We start from the raw sequence: 26,877 nt of genomic DNA, 5'->3' as shown, positions 1-26,877 counted from the left end.
TGATTCACACATGGGAAATCTTACTAGCCCATGACAGAATCAAATCATTAGAAAAGGTATGTAAGTGCGTTCACATATATATTCAAAGCCAAGAAATGTATATGCAATATTAAAATGTACACACACAATAGACAGATTATAACATTGCTGAAAGCAGAACAGATCACAAAGACAGTCCATCATATAAAATTTACACTCTTTAAAAAATAAATTTGTAAGCTTCCTTGTATTGATATAGCTCTGACTTAAAGATGTTTTAAATAATGCTCTCCTTTTCCTCAAATAAGATGAGAAACCACTATCCCCCACCTCTGAATCCCACCAAGCTGAAAAAAGAGGGAAAGAAAGGAAGAAAGGAAAAAAAAGGAAGGAAGGATGGAGAGAGAAAAGGAAAGGGAAAAAAGTCTTTGTCAATCTCAGTAACTAATTCCTATCACTGAGTAGAATTATACTGAAATATAATTCTTCATATACTCAAAACAGTATCGCATGTATTTTTAAAATTACCTTATCCCTGGGGCATTAAGAAAGAAGAAATCATAAGAAATAAACTTCTATCAATTTCTGTTTATCACAATGAGGATAAACTTCTCAATTTATATGGCTACTCCATATTCTGAGTGGATTGCCTCATGTCTGCCTAAGAAATCAGTTTATGGTACTAAAAGCGAAGTCTTTAAAAGCCCCCAGCCATCTGCCTGAGGCTGAGGCTGGGTCTGAGGTTGGAGAGAGAAAAAATAGCAAACTATATGTAATTGAATTGCCTATTGGGCTCAAAGCAAACTGAAGGCAAAAATGAAATGCAAATAGTTAACAAACTGTAAAGCAACACACAAACACTGCTATTATTAATGATAATGATTAGTGATAACAATAACTATAGTATTTCCAATGTTGATTTTTTTATCCACATATGGAAAATACAGCTACAGAGAATGATAATCAATAATCAGCTGGTCTTTTCTTAAGAGCCTGGGATAAGAAAACCATCAGCTCCAAAATTCTACTCTATGAAGCCTGAGAGAAGATTCACTTACAGCCTCAGCAATTTCTGCTCTTGGAGAATCAAGCGGATTAAAATTTTTTTTCAAGTCTGAAATTTCACACTTACTTCAAAATCTTAAATTATTTCCCTTTTCCCTCAGAATTGAACTTATTGAATAGTCATTTTAATTTCACTGCAATAGAGCAATTTAAAGTTTATATAATTTATTCAATATTATTTCTCAAGAAAGGTTGAGACAAAAAAGCATGTACAAAGCTTTGCATCGATTCAATGGTTCAAACTCATATATTAAATAAAATTTTTACTACAACACAGTTATATGAAGTAAGTTTGATGTTACCTCTGGTACTCCTAATTTTCGGCACGCTTCCAAAAAGTTTTCCACATTTCTTCTGCATTTGGCCATGCTAAGTTTGGGCTATAAATGCAAATATACGGAAATAATGTATTATTTAAAAGAGAAACCATTTTAATAACATGTTAAATTTTAAACTTCCCAAATGGCACAAGCAATACATGTTTATTGGAGAAAAAGAAAATAACACATAAGCAAATAGAAGAAAACAAAATATCACTCAGAAACATCCATCTTAGATTAAAAACTGTTAATATTTTAGATTCTATTCTTCCAGACACTGTGTTCATATATGCCTACATATACATATATGCCTATGTATATATATATAGATGTTTTTATATCATGTATATACACTGGTGTATATGTATGCAAAATTTTCTGCATACATATGTATATATGTATACACGCGTATGTTTATATTGTTTATATATATGCACACACACACGTATATATAGTTTTTACGGGATCATACTGTTGTGTAACCTGTTTTAGTTTGCCTAAAGTACACCATAAACATCACCTTCCCCATCAGCAAATATATTCCTATATAAAGGATCTAAATTCACCAGGCCAATTAACCTCCTTCCCACCAAAGCCAGGGATATAGAGGCAATATCATGGTAAACAGCACTGAAAACGGTGGATGTTCAGGACTTAACCAAAAGCTTCTCACAATTGAATTAACCTTGGTTATAGATGGCCTCTGAGGTGTGGGATGGGTAACAGGCACATTTCCCATATAATATACTATACTTTTTTACATGGTACGTTTTGAACACTTTGCTGCTAAATTGTAATATTCCTCCACTATTTTCCTTAGGAAAGAAAGCAAGAAGCATGACTGATTCCAACAGTGTAGGTGGAGGAGCCACTGTGATAAAGACTGGCCTTATCCTGCTCATGTGAGAATGACGGAATTCATTCCGTCTTATAGAGGCACAAAGCAACTATCATCAAAATCTAATTTGTACAGCATTTATTAAATACAAAAAGAAAAGCCTTGCCAAAAACAGAGTCTGTTGCCCTGTGAAACAATTTAAGTTGAAAGCTAAACAAATATTCTCCATCTTGATTAGGGAGGAAGTCACGTCCCTCACGTGGGCCCTAAAAAGATGTCGCCAGCAGCTGCTTCGGTGGTTTTGCCCAACCCCTGGCATGTCTCAGGACAAGGCCACTGCATGAAGCCTTGTGCAAACAGAAGCAGACCTGAGGAACATGACATGAAGATAACAGAGGGTCATGGACCTGGCAGATGAGGTACCAAGAGGCATTTCATCACGCCGAGACCCTAGCGTTTCTCTCTGATCGTTTGGGCCCATTATCTTCCTTCATTTACTTATGATTTAGGTGAGTCTTTTCTGAAACTCCAAAGATGCCCTTAGGTGAGTCTTTTCTGAAACTCCAAAGACGCCCAACATCATTCCAAATACTTAGGTCAGCCCCAAAGAAGTTAATGGAGAGTGTGTTTCAAGCTACAGAAAAATAATTCTCCCTCTTTGGGAGTGAGGGAGGGCGTCTTCAAAGATTGTTGCCTAACTTCAGGTAGAAAAGTACTTGTGACAAACGCAATGATTAAAGCTTCAACCTCACCACTGGTCCAATAATAAAACATTATACCAATTATACCAATTGAAATGCCAATGTTTTGCTTATCAAATTGTCAGAGGCTGAAAAAATTCATTTTTCTAAGGAATAGTCTCTAAGGATACTGACAATGATAGTGATTTTGTTCACTACTATATTCCCTCAGTTTGGCAAAAACAAAATGGACAATATTAGTTTCATGAATGAAGAATTAGAATGCTTTTGCTGGTGATAATACTGGTAGAAAAGATGCTCTCATCCACTGCTGCTGGCAGATACAACTGCATTTATTGCTTTACTATGGGTCAGATACTAAACTTGATGCTAAAGATACAACTGTGGAGCCAAAGACAAAATCCCCAGGCTCACTTACCTCTAAAGCAGCTGGAAATATTAGCAACCTAAAGGAAGGTACAGTATAATACAGGATAGTTCTTAGTTGTCATGGGGTAGGTGTGACGGAAAATGAACAAAGGAAGAAACCCTGTCCTAAGGCGTTGAGAATGGTTTGTTTTCTGAATGCTGAAATAGAGAAGGAAAGGGAGCTAGTGATGCTGAAGAACTAAGGAGATTTGGGGGGCAGGTGGGGGCACGGCTTTCTAGGCAGAGGGAGCTGCCTGTGCTGAGCCTGGGGCAAAGAGCAACGGCAGAGAAGAAAGAAGGAAAGCAGGTTCTACGGCTACAGCGTGGCTGGGCCTGGTCCAAAAGGGCATCAAGATGCTTGGTGAAGAATTTTTGATAATTGGACATTTAGAAGTGGATATTTAGAAACAAACTGCATTTCTAAAAAGGAAAACTACAATATAATAAAACAGGCTAAAATATGTTATAGTTAGTAAATTAGGCATTTATGAAGAATTTTAGGCTGGGCGAGGTGGCTCACACCTGTAATCCTAGCACTTTGGGAGGCTGAGGCGGGCAGATCACTTGAGGTCAGGAGTTCGAGACCAGCCTGGCCAACATGGTGAAACCCCGTCTCTACTAAAAATACAAAAATTAGCCAGGCATGGTGGTGGGCACCTGTAATCCCAGCTACTCAGGAGGCTGAGCCACGCTTGAACCCTGGGGGCAGAGGGTGCAGTAAGCCAAGATCGTGCCACTGCACTCCTGCCTGGGCGACAGAGGAGACTCCATCTCCAGAAAAAAAAGAGAATTTTAATGACATGGGGAAATATTTAGGTTTCAATACTACATTTAAAAAATTGCTAGTCTATATGAGAAGCTCACAATTAAAAAACAACTTAATTTTACCAAAAAAAAAAAAAAAGCTTACAGTAAAGAAGACATAATGGTAAAAGCTACAGTGATTGGTTTTGGGTAGGAGGATAATAAAGAATGATTTGTTTTCTTTTGCTTTCCTTTATTTTCTTTTTTTCACCAGTCACTCATTGTTTCCTATTATTTGTTTAATTTTAAAATTTTTATTTAAAAAAAGCAAAATGGTGAAAACCAAAAGATTTCTAAAACAATGTAGCATTTTTCCTGAAGATAAAGGTAAATGGGTACAGAATTCATGATGTCCTCTTACGTCTTGTAAAATGATCATTGTACATTGAAATTGAAGGCTGAGGTGTCTGTTGTGTCTCTCTCATAATTTGGGAAAAATTACTGAGAATCTGGCACAAGGCTCAGATGACTTTATGGCAGTTTGGACCTCATTTGTAAAAGATACTGGAGTGTTTCATATTGGATCATGGAACAGAATTTACTGTCCCACATTAAGGCTGCTAGAGGTAGATTTGTAAAAGAAGACAAATTGGTCTTTTTGTCCCCACTATGTTTCTGAGGCTAAAAAAGTGGTTGAATCTTTGAAAGAAAAAATATGTTCAATATGATAGATAAGAAACTAAGATGAAATAAGGTCATTGGCTAATTTTTCCTGCTGTCAAGAGAAAAGAAAGTAGGACAAATCATGCCACTGTGAGGCTCTCCTGGGGATTGGAGAGGGCGGAGGAGCTTCACGTGAGCTTCAGTCCAACACACTGGGCTCTGAGATTTTATGAACATTGCACTTTTATGGGGCTCCAAATTTCCAAAACTTGCCATATAAACACTAATGATTGTAATGGCTTACATATATGTGTAAATTACATGAAGTATCTTACTTCATACTTGCAAGAACATTTCCATTACAGAGAAGAGCAAATCAAGTTCAAGAGAGGATTGCCCAAAGTTGTATAGCTTTTAGAATTTTAATCCAAACCTTACATTCTTAACCCCTAAATTCTTCTGCCTCTCCTAACAAACAGCAAAAAGGGTGAGCAGTGATACTTTTTTCTCTATTTGTATAAATCCTGTGTAGGTTTCAAGGACAAGTTTATCTGTGATTCCTCCACTTTCATCTGAACAACCATAAAACTGACTCTCTGGCTCTCTTCTAGTTCACAACATGCTGTGATATCTAGGAAGAGAGCCCTGAGTGCAGGCTCTATCTCCTCTACAGCAGAGATGAGGATCTGGGGGGGCATTAAGGAGTCTCATTCATGTTCTCCTCCCCACTACGTCCCCAGCATCACCAATGAGTCCTTGAGTGCAGCACTGATCAAGCAATTGTTGAAGTCATGACTGCTAACCAACCCCTCGACAGGTTATTCATAGTATTTTTCATAGAACTCACATCTTTGCAGGGCTATCCCTAAAATCCTCCATGATGAATAGAGGAAAAAGATTCAATTTAGAAGGGAAGTTACCAACCAAAAGAAGCTTTCTGAAAGACTTGTCACTGTTTAAATAACTCTTGGGAAAAAGAAATTTTTATGTTCCTATAGTCTTAAAGTTAGCACCTTGATCATCAGTCAATCAGTAATTTCTTTTTTCTTTTTCTTTTTTTTTTGAGACAGGGTCTCACTCTGTCTCCAGGCTGGAGTGCAGTGGCACAATCATGGCTCACTACAGCCTTGAACTCCTGGGCTCAAGCAATCCTCCCACCTCAGCTCCTGAGTTGCTGGGACCACAGGTGCGTGCCACCATAGCCAGCTAAATTTTGTATTTTTCATATTTTTGTATTGTGTAGTTTTCTATTTTAGAACCCTGTCTCTACAAAAAATACAACTCCTGAGCGCAAGTGATCCACCCACCTTGGCCTCCCAAAGTGCTGGGTTTACAGGTGTGAGCCACCGTGCCCGCCCAGTAAGTTATTTAAAGTGATCTGCTTGATATTGAAATAAACTTATGTTTCTGTCATTTATATATTTATTTTAAAATAGTCTCTCATTTTACTGTGAAAATGTTGCTTCATTCAGGGCCATTCTTTCATTCCTTTTCTGCCTTATAATGGTTTGGGGCCCAGTGGAAAAGATTTGAGCAAGGTCCTACTGACACCATTGACATCCTAAACCAACAACAGTGCCCCCTAAAGGTCTGTTTTATGTCAGTTAGTTTCCCTTTGGTGTTACTTACAACCGCTGGTGATGGGACATGGATGCTTGCAACCGACCGTGGGCGGATGTGGTTGACCAGATGGCAGAGGACGACACCGTCCATGAGGGCTGCCCCCAGGTCTTCGTGTAGACTGACCTTCAATCTCATCTCAATGCTCTGTTGGGGAAATCAGAAGGAAGCCAGTTAATATGAACACTGAGGTAACTGTGGGTAAAATACATTTATGGGTATTTATGAACTGAGGCACTAATTTCATCATGGGAAATAAGGATAACAATGCCTAGAAAACACTGACATTATTTAACTCTTTCCAAACAGTATCAAAATCTCTCTTTATAAAAACAAATTTAGGTGAGTGTAAAATTTTTATTTAATAGAATGAATGGAATAATGGAATCACTCTTTGAGCGTGATAAATAAAAACCAAATCTGACTGGTTCAGGCAGTCTGCATGGGGCAGAAGAGGGATTAAGAAATGCTTGTCTCTGGTCGGGCACAGTGGCTCACGCCTGTAATCCCAGCACTTTGGGAGGTCAAGGTGGGTGGATCACCTGAGGTCAGGAGTTCAAGGCCAGCCTGGCCAACATGGTGAAACCCTGTCTCTACTAAAAATACGAAAATTACCCAGGCATGGTGGCAGGTGCCTGTAATCCCAGCTACTTGGGAAGCTGAGGCAGGAGAATCACTTGAACCCGGGAGGCGGAGGTTGCAGTGAGATGAGGTAGTGCCACTGCACTCCAGCCTGGGTGACAGAAAAAAAAAAAAAAGGAAATGCTTTTCTCTTAGGCCAGGAGTGGTGGCTCACACCTGTAACCCCAACACTTTGAGAGGCCGAGGTGGGGAGATGCCTGAGCTCAGGAGTTTGAGACCAGCCTGGGCAGCATGGCGAAACCCTGTCTCTACCAAATATACAAAAAAATTAGCTGGGCGTGGTGACGTGTACCTGCGGTCCCAGCTACCTGGGGGACTGAGGTGGGAGGATGTCTTGAACTCAGGAGATGGAGGTTGCAGTGGGCTGAGATCATGCCATTGCACACCAACCTGGTTGACAGAGTGAGATCCCATCTCAAAAAAAAAAAAAAGAAAGAAAGAAATGCTTTTCTCTTAGACTATATTTAGCTGAGAAATCAATCTTTGTCCTTCTTTTAAAAAATTAAACTTTTGATTTTTGAGATAATTCTAGATTCATATGCAATTGTAAGAACTAATACACAGAGGTTCCACGTACCCCTTGCCCAATTTCCTTCAATGGTAACAACTTTCAAAACAACCAGGATATTGACATTGACAAAGTCAAGATGCACAACATTCCCACCAGCACAAGGATCCCCCATGTTGACCTTTTATTGACACGCCCTCCCAGCTACTCAGGAGGCTGAGGCAGGAGAATCACTTGAACTCAGGAGGCAGAGGTTTCAGTGAGCCGAGATTGCTCCACTGCTCTCCAGCCTGGATGATAAAGCGAGACTCCGTCTCAAAAAAAGAAAAAAAATTATAGAGACATCCCCTTCCTTCCCACCCCCAAGTTCCTCTTCTGCCTTGCTCCCATTCTCCTTTCCTTCTGGGCCTCCCAAGACACGAATGTTGGATCATTTGTTACACTCCCACAGGTCCTGAGGCTCTGTGTCCACTGATTTTTCAATCTGTTTTCTCTCTGTTGTTCAGATTAGATGATTTCTACTGTTCTCTCTTCTAGTTTCATTCCAGTTCTTTCCTTTATCATCTCCATTCTGCTGTGGAGCCTATCCACTGGGCTTTTTATTTTGAATAACGTATTTTTCAGCTCCCAATTTCCATTTGGTTTTTCTTTGTGTCTTCTATTTCTTTGCCAACATTTTCTAGTTCTCTGCTGGAGTATTCTTTTCCTTTCCTTCGACCATGTACATCGTTGTTCACCGAAGCATTTTCATCATGGCTGGTTTAAAAATATCTGTCAAATAATTCTAACATCTCTGCTATATCAGTGATGTCATCTGCAGATTGTCTTTTTTTCCTACAGTTTGGGATCTTCCTCGTCCTTGGAATGATGAAGGATTTGCAATGGAAACCTGGACATTTTTGTATTATGTTATGAGACTCTGGATCCTATTTAAATCTCTGTTTTAGTTGGCTTTTTTTTTTTTGACACTGCTCTAGCAGGGGAAGGTGGCTGCCACCATCTTGTTACCGCCAGGTGAATGCAGGCATCTGGGTTTTCTACTGGGTGTCAACTGGCCAGGGAGTGGGGGAGGGGTAGGTGCCTCCTTACTGCTGAGTGGGGGTGAGAATCCAGAATTCCCACGTGGTCTCCACTGAAACTCTGGGAGCAGACGAGCTTCCTTACTGACCAGTGGGGATGAAATTTCTGGCTCCTGGCTTGGTCTTCTCTGACACCACCCCAGCAAGGGGAGAAGTCTCACTTGACTCAGCCCTTACTGGTGTGGGTGAGGGGGGACCACAGTATTTCCTGTGGTGTTCAGCTGCAGTAGCGCATTTATGGTCTAAAACTTTTGTGTCTTGCTGGGCTGTCCCTTTCCTGGTTATTTGGTTAGAGAAAGTCAGCTTTTATTGTTGTTTTTCTAAAGTCTGTGCCGATTACTGTTTCTGGGTTCCCAGCGACTTCGGCTCCAAGTCTGGATACATGAGGCAAAAAGAAAGTCTCCTGGAGCTCATCACTATGGCGGCCCTCAAGTCTCAAGGACCCTAATCAGTCCGTCTTCTTCTCTTTACCTTCCAGAATGTTCTTACATTTGTTTTATGTATGTCTAGGGATTTTAGGTGTACTTAGTGGGAAGAATAGGGCAAAGTATGCCTACTCCATCCTCTTGGAAGCAGAAGTAGAGAAATCAATTTTCAAACCTTAACTAGAGCTTTTGCAACAAAAGCCCCTTTTAACTGAATAACAGCGTATGAAAGGATGACTTAATTTGGTGATTTTAATAAATGAAAACTTGAAAAACACTGCATATAATAGTGTTATATAAATTTCTTTCAGAACTGTCCTGTGTGTGGACAATTGTTTTTAGGTACTCTTTCAGGCTCTAATTTTATATCACTAAATTAAGACATAAATGATCAATATGACCCACGTTTAAGATAAAATTGTAAGATATCACTCCTTGAGGGGCATAGCTCAGCTTCTGATCTTAGTTGCATAGATTTCATAAAGTTCACCTTCCCAGTTTACATCACATCCAGATAGTCCAGGCAAATGACAGAGGTTTGACTTTCCCTTTGTGTTTGCTCAATCACCACAGTGGCTTAAAGTGGTGGTAAGAGGTTTTTTTGTTTTCTTTTTAAAATTACTTCCTCCTGACTCTTTGCTAAACCATATAAAAAGTATCATCTGCTATAACAAAGAGGCTGACCTATCCTAATTTAATTTCATCTAAATTTTGTTTATAGGGCTCACTGCTCATTTGTAGAACTCATTGCTCTCTGAAACTGTGTATTTATTTGTTTCCGTCTTATTTACTATCTCTCCCCAATAGACTATAAGCTTCAGAACAGCAGGGACCTTTTTGTTCTCTCCTACATCCATTACCTAGAATACAGCCTGGTAGAGAGTGACAGTCAATACACATTTGCTGATGAAAGAAGATTTAACATCGAATCTATCTCCTCCAAGAACCTTTCTTTCTTTATTGAAAAAATTTATTTTAGATTCAGGGGTACATGTACAGGTTTGTTACATGGGTATGTTGTGTGATACTGAGGTTTAGGCTTCTAATGATCCTGTCACCTAAGCAGTGAACATAGTACCCAATAGGTAGTTTTTCAACCCTCACCCCCTATCTCTCCCCTTTTGGAATTCCCAGAGTTTATTGTTTCCATCTTTGTGTCCGTGTATACCCAGTGTTTCACTTTCCCTTATAAGTGAGAACGTGGTATTTGGTTTTCCATTTCTGTATTAATTTGCTTAGGATAGTGGCCTCCAGTAGCATCCATGTTGCTGCAAAGGACATGATTTCGTTCTTTTTTATGGCTGTGTAGTATTCCATGGTGTGTATGTACCACATTTTCTTTATCCAATCCATTGTTGATGCGAGCCTGGGTTGATCCCAAGTCTTTGTTTCTGTGAATAGTGCTGTGATAGACATATGAGTGCAGGTTTCTTTTTGGTAGAACAATTTATTTTTCTCTGGGTATATACCCAGTAATGGGATTACAGGGTTGAATGGTTGTTCTATTATTAGTCAAGAAGCTTTCTTAGACTCTTTTAGTTCACAGTTATGACACTTCTTTCTGAACATTAATAAAAACTCATGCAGCAATTCATAACGTGCTGTCTTTAATAGCTAATACCAATGTTTTCTTCCTTGGTGATTGATTCCTATACTGTTAGTTAACCTTCCATACATTTATGTATGATCTTCCTAACCTGACAAAAAGACCATGCAGGTAGACAAATACCTACAGAGTGCCCATTGGGAACTAAGAAATACGACAAGAAATAAGACAGCCATGGTCCCTGCCAGCTCCAAGTTTAAGCTTCAATGACACCCAGCACAAGACTTCCTCTCTGGTAGAAACTCAAATGGTTTGCCTATTAGATAATTGATTTAAAATCTCTGGTCGGTTTGGGGTACAAAGTGAGGATAACTATAAACATTGTTAAATTAATGTAATATTGCCAGGCACAGTGGCATGTAGCGATCATTTATGCCTACCTACTTGGGAGGCTGAGGCCAGAGGATCACTTCAGCCCAAAAGTTCAAGGCTGCAGTCAGCTATGATCATACCATTGCACTCTAGTCTGGGCAACAGAGAGAGTCTCTTAAAAATTAAAAATTCGGCTGGGTGCGGTGGCTCATACCTGTAATCCCAACGTTTTTCTAGTAAAAATACAAAAAATTAGCTGAGTGTGGTGGTGCACACCTGTAATCTCAATTACTCAGGAGGCTGAGGTGGGAGGATCACTTTAGCCCAGAAGGCACAGGCTGCAGTGAGCCAAGATCATGCGACTGCACTCCAGCCTGGGTGACAGAGTGAGACTTTGTCTCAAAAACACATAAATAAATAAAAATAAAAAATGAAAATTAATTTAATATTATTAAGTAAATAAATGACAGGGCATTAAACTATACCTGAATTGAAATAGTGCCAGCATTTATATGTATATATTATTTTTTATTTACTACTATCTCATATATTCCTCACAAAACTCCACTAAGGTCAATTGGAACCTTTTTTTTTTTTTTTAAAGAGACAAGTTCTCACTGTTGTCACCCAGGCTGAAGTGAAGTGGTACAATCATAAATCACTGCAGCCTCGCATTCCTGGGCTCAACTGATCCTCCCACCTCAGCCTCCCGAGTAGCTGGGATTACAGGCATATGCCACCATGCCCAGCTAATTTTTGTATTTTTAGTAGAGACAGGGCTCACCATGTTGGCCATACTGGTCTCAAACTCCTGGACTTAAGTGATCAGCCTGCCTCTACCTCCTAAAGTTCTGCGATTACAGGCATGAGAAACTATGCCTGGCCAAAACATTTTTTTAGTATACAAAGAAATAGACTCAGGGTTGTTAAGTGGCTTGCCCAACATCCAGCAGTCACTAAGTGACCTGGCTAGATTTGAAATTAGGACTGCTTGCAATGTTTCAAAGTCTGTTTCTCAAAAATGTAGAATGTTGTTTAAATTCTCCTTTAGTTACATAATATTTCTTGGGTACCTCACGAAGTTGTTCCACCAGCTCTTTCTCTTCTCTCATCTGCTCCATTTTCCTCCGGATTGTAAACTGCGGGTCTATAGATTCCAAATTTCTCTGAGGTCTTAGAAACACTATAATACAAAGGGGAAAAAAAGCCTTTATATAGTGCCTTGTCACATAGGGCTACTCATATTAAAATCAAACAGTATTTTAATTTATCCAAAATAATTCATTTACCACTCAAAGAAACAAAGAAATTCCAAATCCACAAGAAAAGCCTGGCTCAAGTATTTTAAAAGAGACAATATTTTAAATTGTACTAGTTTGTGTGGACTAACAAGCTGTATTTTTCAGTGATAATAAACTGAACCCAGGGCAAGGTCTGGGTCACTGGGACCATTCCAAGCCACTTGCCTGACAGATGTCCTACTTCACTCATCTTCCCACTGTCTTCATTCTAAGTTTTTATTTACACTCAATCCTTTCATTAAATTCAGATAATTTATTTCAAATAAGGCTCTAGAATTGTTGTATGTATTAAAAATAAGCACAAGTTAATGTTTTTGTTGGCATAAAGTTTTTTATAAGCCTGAGTTAAGAACTAAGTGATGATTACATATTTGAGGGTGTGGTGGAAAAATTCTGCCTTCTAGACTGTCACTGGCAGACTATCTAAAAAGTTAGCCCTTTGGAGATGAGCAAGGACTCCTTTTAGGAAGCCTGGCAAGATTGGAAGTAGCTGAAGGGCTCATGGCTGGCTTCAGGTTCTTGAAGTTACGACTTCCAAGAATAGTAACTAACAGCGGGGCATCCTCTGAAATGAGCTGAGAAAACACATGCCCTTCCCTATGAAGGAAAACATCTTTTAGACACCAATCAAGAAGGTAAATAATGTTCTATGCATTGGAGAATGACTACAGCAAGAGTTTTAATTAACTTTTTAATGATACAAAGCCCAGGGCAGATTTAAACTTGATTTTTTTTTCTTCCTAGAGATTTTTATCCTTGCACATAAGATGGATGAAAGAGCTGTTCAGAGCCTTGGTTCCCCCATCCCACAGACTTTCAGATTGAGGTAGGGAGGGAAAGTCCCTCAGAAAATTTTGGGCAGAGAACTCCAATGTTAGAAATCCATACCACATAGAAGGCTGCATGGTGTACTGAAGTTACAGAAGTTTCAGTCATGATGATTTAAACAATGCTGAATAAGAAAGAATGTGTAATTTTTATTCTACCCTGACATACATTTCCTATGGACCTCTTTAGAAACTATTTCAATATTTCAGATTTCTAGAAATTAAATATGATTTACAAATAGAATACTTTGGATACAAAGACTTGAGTCCGCTCGGTGTAATCAAAAGTCCTGTGCTCGCCTAACTACAGTATTTTAATTTCAATTTGTGCCTTTGAACATGCATTCTCCTTCTCACATCTCAGTATTTTCTTTCTAAATTACTTCTAAGATACTTGAATTCACATTCTGATGCTCTATGGAAGTTGAGAAAATTGACATATCTTAAATCGTCGACTTAAGAGTTAAGGGAGAAAGAGGATGATTTAAGGTACACAAGGCCTGTCGCCTTCTGGAATCTCAGAGAAGAGTCAGCTTGTGGCCTGGGGCCTCTGCTGGAAGCCACTGAGGGAAGTCACAGGCAAAGAACACCAAAGGCAGTCACAGGAGGGCTGTCACCAAGTCCCACAAAACCCAAACCTCACAGGACGTAGAACCAATTGTTTAAAAAGTAAAGCCAAGGTCAGTAAAAGGACAGAGTGACCAGGCAGGGAAAGATGAAAAGTTCACAGAGAAAAGGGAACTGAGGAAAACTCTGACAAATTAAGACGCATGGAAGAAACTGGAGAATGAATCACATTTTACACCATTTCAAGCAACACCAAAAAAGAGACATATATAAAAATATAAAATCTAGAACTAATTTGCACCACCAAATTTACCAAAAAAAGGTCAAGAAATGCAGATAGAGTTGGACAATACACACATATGCCAGCAAGGGGCGCCTCAACACCGTTTAAACACATCGAATGTTTTCTTTGGAGCTGTTACTTTCCTTTGCCTTTTTTCTGGGGGTAATCTTATCTAATAATATTTTCAATATGTTTTTATTGGCAGATTTCAATCTGAATATGAAACTATCAGGAAGTTAAATGGACCATGAGCTTTTGTTCAACACCACATTGCCTTATTAGAGCCCTATGTGAGATATCAGGATAACGAAATGGTGTCTGGGTTTTACTTTCCTGGCATCATTTTTTAATTTTGCATTCCTTTGTATCTTAAAAATATAACATGCATGCATGGGCATTTGCTCTATGAATGTTAGGCAACCAAAAGTGTTTTAAAAACCAATTGAACTGTATTTTTTAAAATGAACACTTAAAATTATCAGAAATACATAAAATGATCAGAAATAATGACTATATCACTATTAGTTTTCTGAATGTATTCATTACTATGACATATAAGAGAACTTAAGGCAATCTCTTTAGGCTCATAATAAATCTACCAAGTACAAAAGTGCTTGCTTATTTTGCTGGGTTTGTTACAACAGAATAACTTCACCGGGACCATTAAAGTACCTCTGATTAAATTACCTACAGTTTTTTCTTTTCTTTTAATTCCTATTTAAATAATAAATCCAGTGAACGGTCTGGGTCCAGGCTTCAGGAAATTGATCTACAAAAGAATTATTCTGCTTTTCCTTAATTTCATATCACTAAATTTCAAGAGCTCCCTTACTTAATCCAGAGGAATAAAATTTAACTTGAGGCCATGAGACAATATTAAGAAGCAGCCCCCACTGTGAGCATATATTTTTCAAGTCAAATGCTCTTGTGACTGTTGAAGTGTAAATAAGAAAAAAGATGGGTGAGAGAGCAGAGTGAGTGTTATGAGTGTGTTGAAAGAGGTGAAGAGGCGGTGATTGGTTTTGGGGGGCGGGTGGAGAGACACAGTCTCACTCTGTTGCCCGGGCTGGAGTGCAATGGTGCGATCTCGGCTCGCTACAACCTCAACCACCTGGGCTCACGCGATTCTCCCATCTCAGCCTCCTGAGTAGCTGGGACCACAGGCCTGCACCACCATGCCTGGCTAAGTTTTATATTTTTAGTAGAGGTGGGGTTTTGCCATGTTGCCCAGGCTGGTCTGGAACTTTTGGACTCAAGTGATCTACCTGCCTCAGACTCCCAAAGTGCTGGGATTACAGGCGTGAGCCACCGTGCCTGGCCAAGGTAGGCAATTTAAGATGAAGGAAAAAAAATAAGTTCTGCTTAAATTAAGCCTATAGTTTAATTACTGTATGTTGTATAAATAACATTTATTTTTATTTTGTTTTGAGATGGAGTCTCACTCTTGTCGCCCAGGCTGGAGTGCAGTGGCACGATCTCGGCTCACTGCAAACTCCGCCTCCCAGGTTCAAGAGATTCTCCTGCCTAAGTCCCCCAGATAGCTGGGATTACAGGTGCCTGCCACCACGCCTGGCTAAATTTTGTATTTTTAGTAGAGACAGGGTTTCACCATGTTGACCAGGCTGGTCTTGAACTCCTGACCTCAAGCGATCCACCTGCCTCAGCCTCCCAAAGTCCTGGGAATTCAGGCGTGAGCTACTGCACCCAGCATAAATAACATTTAAAGAATGAAAAAGATTTGCACATATACGCAATTTACTTAGCAGAAGAGATAAGCATGGACCCTGCAGGGTATAATGAAATGCTTACGTAGAATATCAAATTCATCCTTGCAGATATAGGTCAAATTCCACTGATCTTTCCATCATTTTCTGCCTTTTCTTTCACTCTTTACCCCATCCTCATCTCTGAGCTGGGAGTAATCTCTGTCTTCTGTGAGCATACAAAATTCTTTTATCTGTGTCTCTCCCATGGCACTCACCACTTTCTATCTTACAGTAGAGTGATATTTCGCTCCATTATGGATCTGTAAATGTTTATGTCTGTTTCCAACTTGTACCCTCTATTCCTGCCCCACAAAGCAGTGAGTGGGGCAGAATGAGTTTGTTGAATGAGTAAATGAAACAAACGTTTCAAACACTCCCTCACTTAAAGCTCAGTCTGTTTGGAGAACGTCATTGCAAAGATTATTCTATTCTGATGATCAGTCGCCTGAGTTTTTCCTCTTATGAATAATCTCCTAAACTTAGTTTCTAGGTGTGAATGCATTAGACTCTGAAATAAATGTTATATGAAAGCAAAGAGATTTTGGCTGTCTCTTTCAGAGCTGCATCCATAGTAATGAGCATCATGTGTAGCACATAATAGGCACTCAGCAGATATTTAAGGATGTGTACAAGAAACCATTTATGTACTTGTTGTGAGAACATCTTTGAGTCAAGCAAAGAAAGAAAGCCCTTTGCTCTAAAAATTGCCCAAATGCACTTTCTCATTTAATTATTGCATGAAATGCATCTTCATATAAAAAATATTTATACCTAAATTTAACTCAATGAGAGGAGATTTCTTCTCTGTGGAAACATGAAGTTTTAAAATGTAGCTCTCAACTTCTCCTTGGAAGTTAAGAACCTGAACTGGACATACAAACTCAAAGGCAGCAATATCTTGGCTTTGAAAAAATATCACGAGCTTTAGATCCAGGCTACTGTGAATCAGAACTCTCACTAGCTGATTCATTCATTCCCTTCTGGTGCCTAAAATTGAACTGGACACATTCGGTGTCCTCAAAATGCTCACATTTCTTCTCTATGGTCTTAGACAATTTACTTAACCCAGTGACTGTCAACCTTACTTGAACACCACATAACATCCCATAAAAAGAAGTAAAACAAATGACCAGTGCTTAGACTCGATGCTACACCAAATAAATTAGCATTTCTGACTATGGGGCCTAAGTGACTATAGTTTTACAAAACGCCCAGGTGATTCTAATATAAAACCAGAGTTGAGAGCCACTAAAAAGCCTCTTATATCCTCAGTTTCTTCATTTCTCTAATGGGGAAAATAATACCTATAGTGCAAGATTACTGTAAAAAATTAAGGAAAATATCTGTAAATTGGTACAAGATACATGGTTATTTCAGAGACTAATGTAAACTGGTCCATTCATCCATTCTCTGGTGATAACTTAAAGATTAATTTTCAATAAGTATAAATTAGCACCTACAAATTCACTGCAAATGAAAGAGCAAAAATGACCCCAAAGAAGATAGAAATGGTTTTTAACTTCAAAGTGAAGGGAAGAGGAAAGATTCAGTAAGAGGACACAAGAGCAGGGGGAAAAGCAGAAGTTAAACTATCAGGTTAAAAACGGAGGTTAAAGCTGTCCCATCCAGCTCCAGGGGTGGGCCCAGAGAAACCTACAGACAAACTTCCACATCCTCCTTCATCCACCTTATGGGGCAGAACTTTGGGGACTTTGAGAACTCAAACTCCCAAGGACCTTCTACCCAGGCTGCCAATTTTAAAAAATCTGTTTGAAGAATAAGTTTTAGAGAAATGGGGAATTTAAAATGAGATAGAATGGGAATAAAATATTTGAAAGAATTTAAATAAAAGGATAATTTTATATAAAGCAAGACAGTGAGCAAGGTAAAAAAAGGACAACCTTACCAAAAATAATAACTAAAATGTATAAATAAAAGTCAAGTTACATTATGTTAGGTTGAGCTGGTAATAAGATAATGTTTATTTATAAAGGTTATTTACAAAGTTAGCAGCCAATATTGAATAATGGAGAAAATATGAGGAAACCAAACTGATGTAATCAGCTTTGAAATGCCAAGAGAGGCCCCTGAATAGGATCTTCTGTTTAAGAGAAACCAGTAAGAACAACATAAAAAGTAGTCTGTGTTCCTTTTCCAACATTAGCTCATAGACTTGTGAACATATAGTGCAGCTTCTTTAACAACAACAACAACAAAAGCATTAGAAAATGTATTCCAATCACAGGTCAAAGTTAAGAACAAAGAGAATGAAGATAAACATAAAAGTCAGATCTGGGAACCTAAACAAATATTTGTAAAGACTATTTCTGTACAGAAATTCTTCTGTTGCCCAGGGCATAGTAGAGACAAATTGCAAATAGGAAAAAATGACAACCTCCAAACATCTGACATGATCGACTGAACCGTGAGTATTGAAAACGATGGCTTTATTATTATTGTGGTACAGCGTAACAGCTGCATGTGAATTCTTGGAATTTTTACTCATAGAAAAAATAACTATTGCAAGGTTATTTTATTTTTAGAAAGATTTCCACAATGATTATTTTCTGTGGAAATTTAAGGATTTTTAATCAAATGAAAGCAGCCTGAATGTAGATGCGGCAGAGATGATTCCAGAGTTAGGAACCCTGGTGTGGCTTCACCTCCACCTCAACCCCACAGTGTGACCCAGGCAGCTCACCTCACCTTTCTGGTTTTAGTCTGTTCATCTACAAAGATAGTAATTCTACTGCTACATAAGAAGACTAATTGTTTCCCAGTTTAAAAAAAAAAAGGCCTTTGGTTTCAGATATCATTCCTAAGGAAATACCAAACCACACATAAATCTTTCATTCTAGGCTTTATTTCCTTTAAACAACATTAGGCCCATAAATAGCTATACTTTCTGAAAAACAAAAATGCCTCCCCTCCATTAGAAAAAAAAATTTAAGTAAAGAAAAAGTTTATCAAGAAAGTTTCCATTTAGCCCTCTTCAACTTCCAAAATTTACAACTGGATGGTATAAGGAGGGCCATTTGTTAAATAACTGTTGTTTTTTAATCCTATTTATTTTTAGCTTAAAAATTTAGAAATCTATGAAATATTAAAAATTCTTTTTATAACTACTCTGCCAAAGTATACATTGTCTTTCTCCATAAGGAAATTGTAGAAGCATTTTTGGTTGAATTTTAACCAGAAATCACAGCAAGTGTCTTAAACATATATTTTCCAGGTATTACATGTAACATACTTAGATGAAAAGATAAATATTATCAGAAAACGTATCTTTCCATTGTGTTTGCATTGTGGCTATACCCTGTACCTCACTACTCTTCCCTATAAATCACATTCTCTGTTTCACTTAACTCGACTGCAATCACTTTGTATTCTGAAGTAAAATGTTTAAAATTTGAATATTTCAGAGACTAGGATGAAATTAGACTAGAATGGAGATTACGATATAGGTGGTGTGCAGATCTAAATAATTATGTTTTATTGTAATCTCTTAGGCTATGTAAGATTCAAAATTAAAAGATACCCACATGAACTCTAGCTGAGTGTCCTTGATTTTTTATTTACACATTTGATTCTCAGGCCAAGTTACTATCCTTGAATGTCAAAAAGATGAACCTATACTCAAGAAGGCATCAAAAGTCAAAATTTGCCAATAATTTGGAAAAAAGAAGGCAAATGATTTATCTTCATTTTCAGAAATTTCTCCACGTTAACATTATTTTCAATGCAATACTCTAGGATCAGCCATGGTACATTTTAATTACCTTAGAAATCTCACACGGTAAGCATAAATAGTAAAATATCAAACTCTAAAACCATTTAGTTCAGATGCAGGAACAAGCGGAGATAAATCCAAATGTGCAAACCCCAAATATTTGTAAACAAGCAAACAAACCAAAAAACCCAAGCAGAAAAGGGGAGAAAAGAAAGTATTATAATGCCTTCCCCAAATCCAGAATAGTCAAGTTAATTAAACTGGAGTTTGACAAACTGCTAGAGAACAATCCACATGCACTTTTCTGGACTTCACTTTCCAGGCTTACACATTATTTCTCATACCAAGCATGCAGGTGAATATACTCTATCTTCAGCTGCACAGAGATGAATGTTCAGTATACGCATTGGCTTATTAATGAGAACATTGGAGAATAGGTACAAAGCCACCTACCATTGTCACTGTCTCCTTCAGATGGAACACTGTAGCTAGAGCTGTCCCATGTCTGTGCCTGTGTAAGTGTGTTGAAGGAGATAGGAGGAAGAATGAGGGCTGGGTCTGCAGGGGAGCCAGAGAGCCAGTCCGCGTACAGTTGCACAAGGACCAGGAAAAACCAAAGGGGCAGCAGCATTTCACAAATGGCATAGGGTTTGCATGGAAATGAAGAGTGGATTTCATTTATATGGGGTTTAATTTCAAATGCACAATATAGGAGAAGAATGAAAGATGGTGCATGGAATAAAAAGAATGATAAAAACTGAGTGTTAGTACCCATCAATCATACACTTTGCATGCAGTTCATATTTGTTAATCTTAACAGTTCTGCAAGCCCACAGACTTAGAGTACTAATGAATCAGGTCAGAGGAAAGAAAGAGTACCCATAGGTCAGGTAGATAAAAAGCAAAAGACCTGCCAGATACATTCCTCAAAGACTTTCTAAAAAACTAACAAAATATGATTCACACACAAAAAAATTGGTGACATAGAATAAAACTTAATATGCGTAAATATATCTATTATTTAGAAATAAAACTATTATAGAATCATCATTTACCATTAGTGATTTTTTTTTCTCCAAAGCAATGTCAAATTTCTTTTTAAAGACACCTGTAGGTCTATTGGCATGCTTTATAGATAGCTGAATCTAGCTAATTCTTTTCTCAATCCTGGACATACCTCTAAATACTGTTTTCAATATTGCTCAGTTCAAAAACAAAAAACAAAAAATGTTGGAGACTAGTACAGTCTATTTAACAACAAATCCAATTAACCAACAGAGATTAATCAATTTCAAGAACTTCTGAGTTGGTCACTTATGAAATGATAACAACTCTTATTTTTGCACTAAATATCCATATGGCAATTTCATATTTAGGAAATATCTATATTATTTTTTATTCAATCATAAAGCAGGGCCAGTAAAATAAATGGATATAGTTCTAGATATAAATATTTGGGTGTGTGCAGTTGTCTTTGTTTGGGAGGAAAACACAGAAAGAAATGAAAGAAACTGTCAGCCTACTTTAAGAATCTAAGTTCTTATTTGAACTTGCTAATTTAAGCAGTCTGTTTTTATTTATAACACAGAAATCACACAAATCCACATACTTTCAAAATAAAAATTAATTGGCTTTAAGCATTCTAAAGCTACTCGATCAAAAGTGGTTTCTTTTAAAACTATATGCTTTCCAGTTAAGATTACTGTATATATTACTTTCCAGAAAATGTGAAAAATACACTTAAGCATATATACTATTTTAAAATTATTAAATAAAATGAAATAAATTTCCATACATAATGCAAGTTTTTAAAGTTCCAACATGTCACTTGATGATCCTGAAGGTAAACAGCATTATTTACAGCAACCAAACTCCGTAGAGCTTTCAACAACAAGAACAATTTCCACATTGGTTAGTCAGCATTATAGGAAGGCTGGAAGCTTGGAAAGGAAATTAACTTTGTCTTCTGCTATTCAAAATAAAAGCTCCATTTATTTTTCACTGCTACAAAGAATGTGAAATGGTTTAACAGCCCCAGTACAATGTAAACCCTAACTGTAATAAGTTGAGTTTGGACTCTATAAAAAGAATTAAAAAGTCACCAAAATAATTCTACAATTGCAAGTTATACATTCAAAAGAATATTATTCTTTGAAGATCCATTCAACTTTTGATTTGCTCAATTATACCATGCTTTTAAACTGTGTAAAACTGACTGTGAGGATTAGGAGACAGTCTGCAGCTCAACATGAGGTCCTCAGCGTGTAAAATAAGTCTCCTGGCGGGTCGTCACTGAAGGCACAGATGAGGTGTGCCTGGACTCACCTCCATTCCTTCCAGGACACACCTGAGACCGTGGAAATGAAAACCCAGCCAAGGGCCTCAGCCTGGAACTGATCACATTTGCTTAGCTCCAAACATGAGAAGACCAGCCATTTGAGTTTTATTTCATGTAAAATTTGGCTCTCCATAAAACACTCACTAACCCTTGTCACACTCAAGCACTTTCTCAAATGGCTTTTCTTCTATGGCCCATTCAAACTGCCAGGAAACCATTACACCTGGCCACTTGTTACCCATCAATCAACCTGCCCCAAGAATGAAAAACATTTCCTTTATTAAAGAATCATCTTTGTTTTTCCTATGGGTGCCTTTTTGCAAAATATACACATGTATAACCTCTACTGTTGTCAAAATGCTTTACTGGAGAACTCAAGAACATCTGAGTTCTCTACCAGTTCTTATTTAAAAGCGTCTGAATTCTTTATTAGCACTTGCTTAAAAGCATGAGTAGTAAGTGTAGACTAAATACCAAAGAGTCAAAAATATTAAAACAAAGAAAGACCTAAAAGAAGGAACATTAGCAACAGAACTTCAAATAAATGGAGAAATCAGAAGAATCAAATTTTTCTATACAGAGTACTTTCTTTTCAAAAGCAACCATTATTTTGTACATTGATATAATTTACTTTTGTGAATAAACTAATAACAAATTAAAATTGGTAATATAAGCAGAATGCTTTCTCAAAAGACTTTTTAAAAAAGTAACTCCTGACCACTCATGCAAGCCTTGAAATGACCACTCTGTTATGTGAGTAAACACACAGAACCTACCAGACTCAGAAATCAAATGAGGGTGTCTCAGAAAGGAGTCACTTTTCCAGAGGCAGACTGCCCCTTAACTCAGCCGAGCAGCAGGAACCACTGGGGCCAAAGCTATTTTATCTTCCTTAGGTAAAAAAAATCAATAGAGTATTTCTTCCCCGCTTACATGCTCCCACCACCTGTTTTTTCTTTGCTCTGATTCAAACGAAGATAGAATATCCACTACTGATAACACGGACTTAGCTGATTCACTGAAAACAAAGCTACAAACTCTGGCCTCCCCTAGCTGTAGATGCCAGGATTTCGGCTCAGCAGAACTGACAAGGATGTGCACATTGATAATGCATACACTTAAAAGGCTCAAGAGAAAGCAACGAGTTATTTAGTGTAAGAATGGGCTGAGGTTTTCATTTACCTGATCGAGGCTTCAGGCCAAATGGAGCTGTGCTGTTTGTGGTAGGAGAGACTGCAGGGGAGTTCTCTCTAACCTGTGGTGTTGGAAGGAAAGGAAATTAGGAAAAAAATAAAAGGAAAACAGAAGAACTATGTATGGTTTTCTATGTTCAAGGATTGTACCAAAACTACTCCCTTTTTGCATTCGCTGCTGTGTGATGAAGTCCTGGCTAAAAAAAATCACTTTGTAAAGATGTTAAATGGCATAACCAACAGAATGTTTGTTTTAGAGTGACCCACTCAATTTGTTTTGTCCATTTTAAGAACATTTTACAATTACGTGACACTGGCACTCCTCTTGCACAGCTGTGTGCATGGGTGCATGCACACACACACTATATCCATTTATATCCAAAAGAGGGCACATCTGATGAGGAAACAGATAACACTGAACTCAGTAATACTGAATCACACACTGAATCATTTATGGAGAACAAGACATTCTAAATGTTTCCTATTTAAATGATCTTCATTCTGTTTTCTTGTAAAGATGTTCCTACATTCGGTTTTTAAAAATATATCTCATAAAAATTAATCTTTAATTACGAATAGGACCAGATAAAACTATGATAGCTAATGAGAGTTAGATGGATTCCCCCAAAGACTGAATTAATTAATCACAAGTCTTAGATTATATATTTCTGTAAAAGATATTCCAATCCAGCCATCAAGAAACACCTCACCTTCCATTAATCTTCAAGAAACTTACCTCATTCGGAGAATACTGGCTCCCATTACTCTGTAATGTTAGATCACTTTGCACCTTAAAAAAGAAGAAAAAAGCATGGTATGTTCCATTAGACTGTGAAACTGTTGAGGCAAGAAATTCATCTTTCTTACTGCCATCATGTCCCTGGTCCATAGGCGCACAATGAATATCTGTTGAATTAATTAGTTAGTGTGTTCAGTAACTAAGTAGACCATACTCATACGTTCTGAAAACATGCAGCTGTATTCATAGAAAAATATGTTTAAAGTATTATACAAACTAAGATAAAGAATTTCCCAGAGCAAGGAGTTCACTCCAAAATATCTGTGGATGTCAGCTTACCTTGCTAGGTGACCAAGCTGCCTGCTGGTTCCCATCCTCATTTTAATTATGATTTTTAGAAATGGTTCAAGGTAGTACTTCCTAAATATGCAGAATCACATTGGGAGCATTCAGTAAATACACGTCTGGACCCCAAATTAACTGGGCAAATCTCATGTTGTCAGTTCAACATCAGATTACTTTGGCAACTACTGGTTAAGAGAAAAAATTATGAATTTTTTCTGTCATAAAATGTACAGGATTTATAACTGGTCATGGAGAAAAGTCAAGATGACATCCCGATTTCCAGCAGGAATGACTAGGTAGATGGTAGCATCACTGAATACCACGGAGAACACAGGAGCAGTTTAAGAAGAAGTTGATAGTATCAGTTTAGCTATGTAGAGAAAGAGAAATTTGTAGGGCATGGAGATAAAATCTGAATACTGGGGTACAGAGGGGAACTTGAGGCATGAGCTACAGGTTTCAAAGTTATTATTATTTATGGGGTGCCTGAGTCCATGAGAGTGGCCAGATGGTCCACAGAGACAGTGAAGAAATTGAGGGACAGTGGCTGAGAGCAAAATCTTGTAAAACCAGCATGAAAGGGACACGCAGAAACAAGGAGCCCACAAGGGACACACTCTAGTTTCTTACCCAGATCTGCCTTCTTTATAAGGTAGTCAAGAACCCCCTGATCCTCCCTAATAAAAAATTGGGCGTTAGCTCATATAAACACCTTCATATATGCCACCAAATTATTGTACATTTAAGATGCCTGTTCCTATTCATTGTTGAGGAGTGCTATTTAAAAATCTTCCCACCTTTGACACAAATCCAAGAGGAAACCATATTTTTAGAATAAAATGTCACAAATATCCCTATTCATTAAATGGCTTTGTTAGAGCTGCTAACAAGTAACTTCAGGTTTGATTCTTTCTATAAGCAATTCTTTCCTCTAGTTTGTCCTATCGTCTCGCAGACCCTTCCCCGTTCGATATTTATGTATGAGCCATGCAATTTGCAATTCTTCCTGCATGGATGCCAGTGCCATCCACACTTGATGTGGACAGTCACCTAAAGTATGTTTAAAGTCAGATCACGTGATGTGCCACCAATTACAAACAGCTTCATAATCCTGGCCTCCCCTTTCCATGTGGCTCACATAGAGCTGATCCCCCACAGCCACGGTGTCTTGCTCAACATAGCCTCCTGGCTACAGGGCCAAACCCAAAAATGCCCAAAGTCTAAGTTTACTTTCCTCTCCTTAAACTCTACCCCTTCCCCAGTGTCCCTGAGCACCTAAAACAAGCTCAGGACTGCAGACCATCTTATTTCTTCTGTAAAATTTTCAACATCTAAATCTTACCCCCACAATTAAAAAAAAAAATTCATTAAAGTGAGGGCAACTTCATAGCCTTCATCTTCCAGTCCTTTACACAAAAACAAGGCTGAATCTAGCACAGGCACTCAACAAATACTGGTGAATTAATATAGGGCTATGCTGAAAGATGTTACTTTCTGCTTGAATGAGACAGAAGAAAGAATATAAAAATAACCAAATCATAAGTAAGGATCATATTTTAGCTCTGCATAATCCTTATCACTGGCCCTGTGAATTCACTACTCTCTTTTCTTTTCCTTGTGACTTCCTTTTTCCATCAGGGCCAGCTATTCCCTTCTTTTAAAATCATAGAGATGTATCTGCCAAGGACAGATAATTGCCCTACAGAAGGAAAACAAGGAGTGAGAATTCCTTATACCAAATACTCCTCCTTCAACCAAAAGAGAAAAAAAAATCAACCTTATGTTAAAATAACACAAAACATTGTAAGTTGGGGATAGAATAAAAGTATCTTTTTTTTTTCTTGAGGTTTTCTGTCTTCTAGGGACTCCCGAAATCATGGGCACAGGTATATATGCGTTTTTAAAACTCTATGAGAGTGAAAGCTCAAACACATTTTAAGTAGCATGCTAAAATAAAGGTGCTAAGGAAGGTTGGACCTGGTACATTCTGTGAGTACAGAGGAGTAATACAATCTGCCCAATTAGAGCAGAAAATTCACTCTGGAGGCAAGGGTGCAGTAGCTGGCGGGGAGGCCCTCACAGCACTGAGCACAAGACCTGTGCAGAGCTGCAGCTCAACACCTACAGGCTTAATGGCCTTGGCCGATGGAACAAACAGACTCATCATTAGAGGGAAAGCTGGGCTGGGCCAACTGACTGAATGATTGATATATGACTTGGAAGTCAAATTTCCTACTTTAGGAGGATATTAGGCTTTTCCACATAATATAATGGTAGCAAGCATGGTTAAACTTCAGGAAAAACCCATGAAGCTTTATGAGCATGTGGAAAAGTGTCAGATGATTTTCAATTTAGACAAACACAAGGAAATGAATTTAAAGGGACATAATATACACTTTACCTAAATGATGGAGTGTTTGCAGCTATCAGTTAAGACCCAGAGATCTGTACATCAAATAAGCAGTACACTGAAATTTGCTTAACAAAGCCTAATCCTCATCATCTAATTTCCTATCTCTCTCCCTCTCTTCTTCCCTCCCTTCCAGGAATCCTCACGAACTACTCACTGTGTAGTAGTTAGGTACTGAGTCGGGTCCCACTTCAAGTGAGAATGCTAAGTGTTTGTGCTATGCAATGAGAAAGACAAACAACAGGAGAAATAAAGAGGAGATCAATAAGTACAAATCCATTTTGAAAATCTAGAACTGACTGCAAAGATATAGTTCACCTTTGCTGATGGGAAAATGGGAGGAAGCTCCAAATAAAACAGTCTTGGGCTGATATTAAGGAAATGTGACATTTAAACATTCCTTCCCAAACCACCAAAATGTTGAATAACAGTAGCAATTTCTAATAACCATTGGAATTGGGTAGTTAG

General features: G+C 38.0%; 1 protein-coding gene across 8 annotated transcripts in view; it reads right to left on the bottom strand.

Annotated features, from left to right (window-relative positions):
• LRCH1 (leucine rich repeats and calponin homology domain containing 1) overlaps positions 1-26,877 on the bottom strand; it is a 200,200-nt gene that overhangs the window by 17,709 nt on the left and 155,614 nt on the right. For 5 of the 8 annotated variants that reach the window (XM_009426931.5, XM_003314135.6, XM_009426930.5 and 2 more), the window contains 6 exons: positions 23,652-23,705; positions 22,905-22,977; positions 19,838-19,942; positions 11,984-12,093; positions 6,348-6,485; positions 1,347-1,424 (listed from right to left, as the gene is read on the bottom strand). In XM_009426931.5, the coding sequence (XP_009425206.2) occupies positions 1,347-1,424; positions 6,348-6,485; positions 11,984-12,093; positions 19,838-19,942; positions 22,905-22,977; positions 23,652-23,705 (558 nt within the window). The remainder of the gene's footprint in view (positions 1-1,346; positions 1,425-6,347; positions 6,486-11,983; positions 12,094-19,837; positions 19,943-22,904; positions 22,978-23,651; positions 23,706-26,877) is intronic. The other 3 variants (XM_003314134.6, XM_063792516.1, XM_003314136.6) reach the window with 1 other exon arrangement.

This window comes from Pan troglodytes, chromosome 14, assembly GCF_028858775.2.
Source record: "Pan troglodytes isolate AG18354 chromosome 14, NHGRI_mPanTro3-v2.0_pri, whole genome shotgun sequence".
Classification (NCBI taxonomy): Eukaryota; Metazoa; Chordata; class Mammalia; order Primates; family Hominidae; genus Pan; species Pan troglodytes.
The sequence above is the reverse complement of the archived record's forward strand: the minus strand, read 5'-3'. Positions and strand labels throughout refer to the sequence as shown.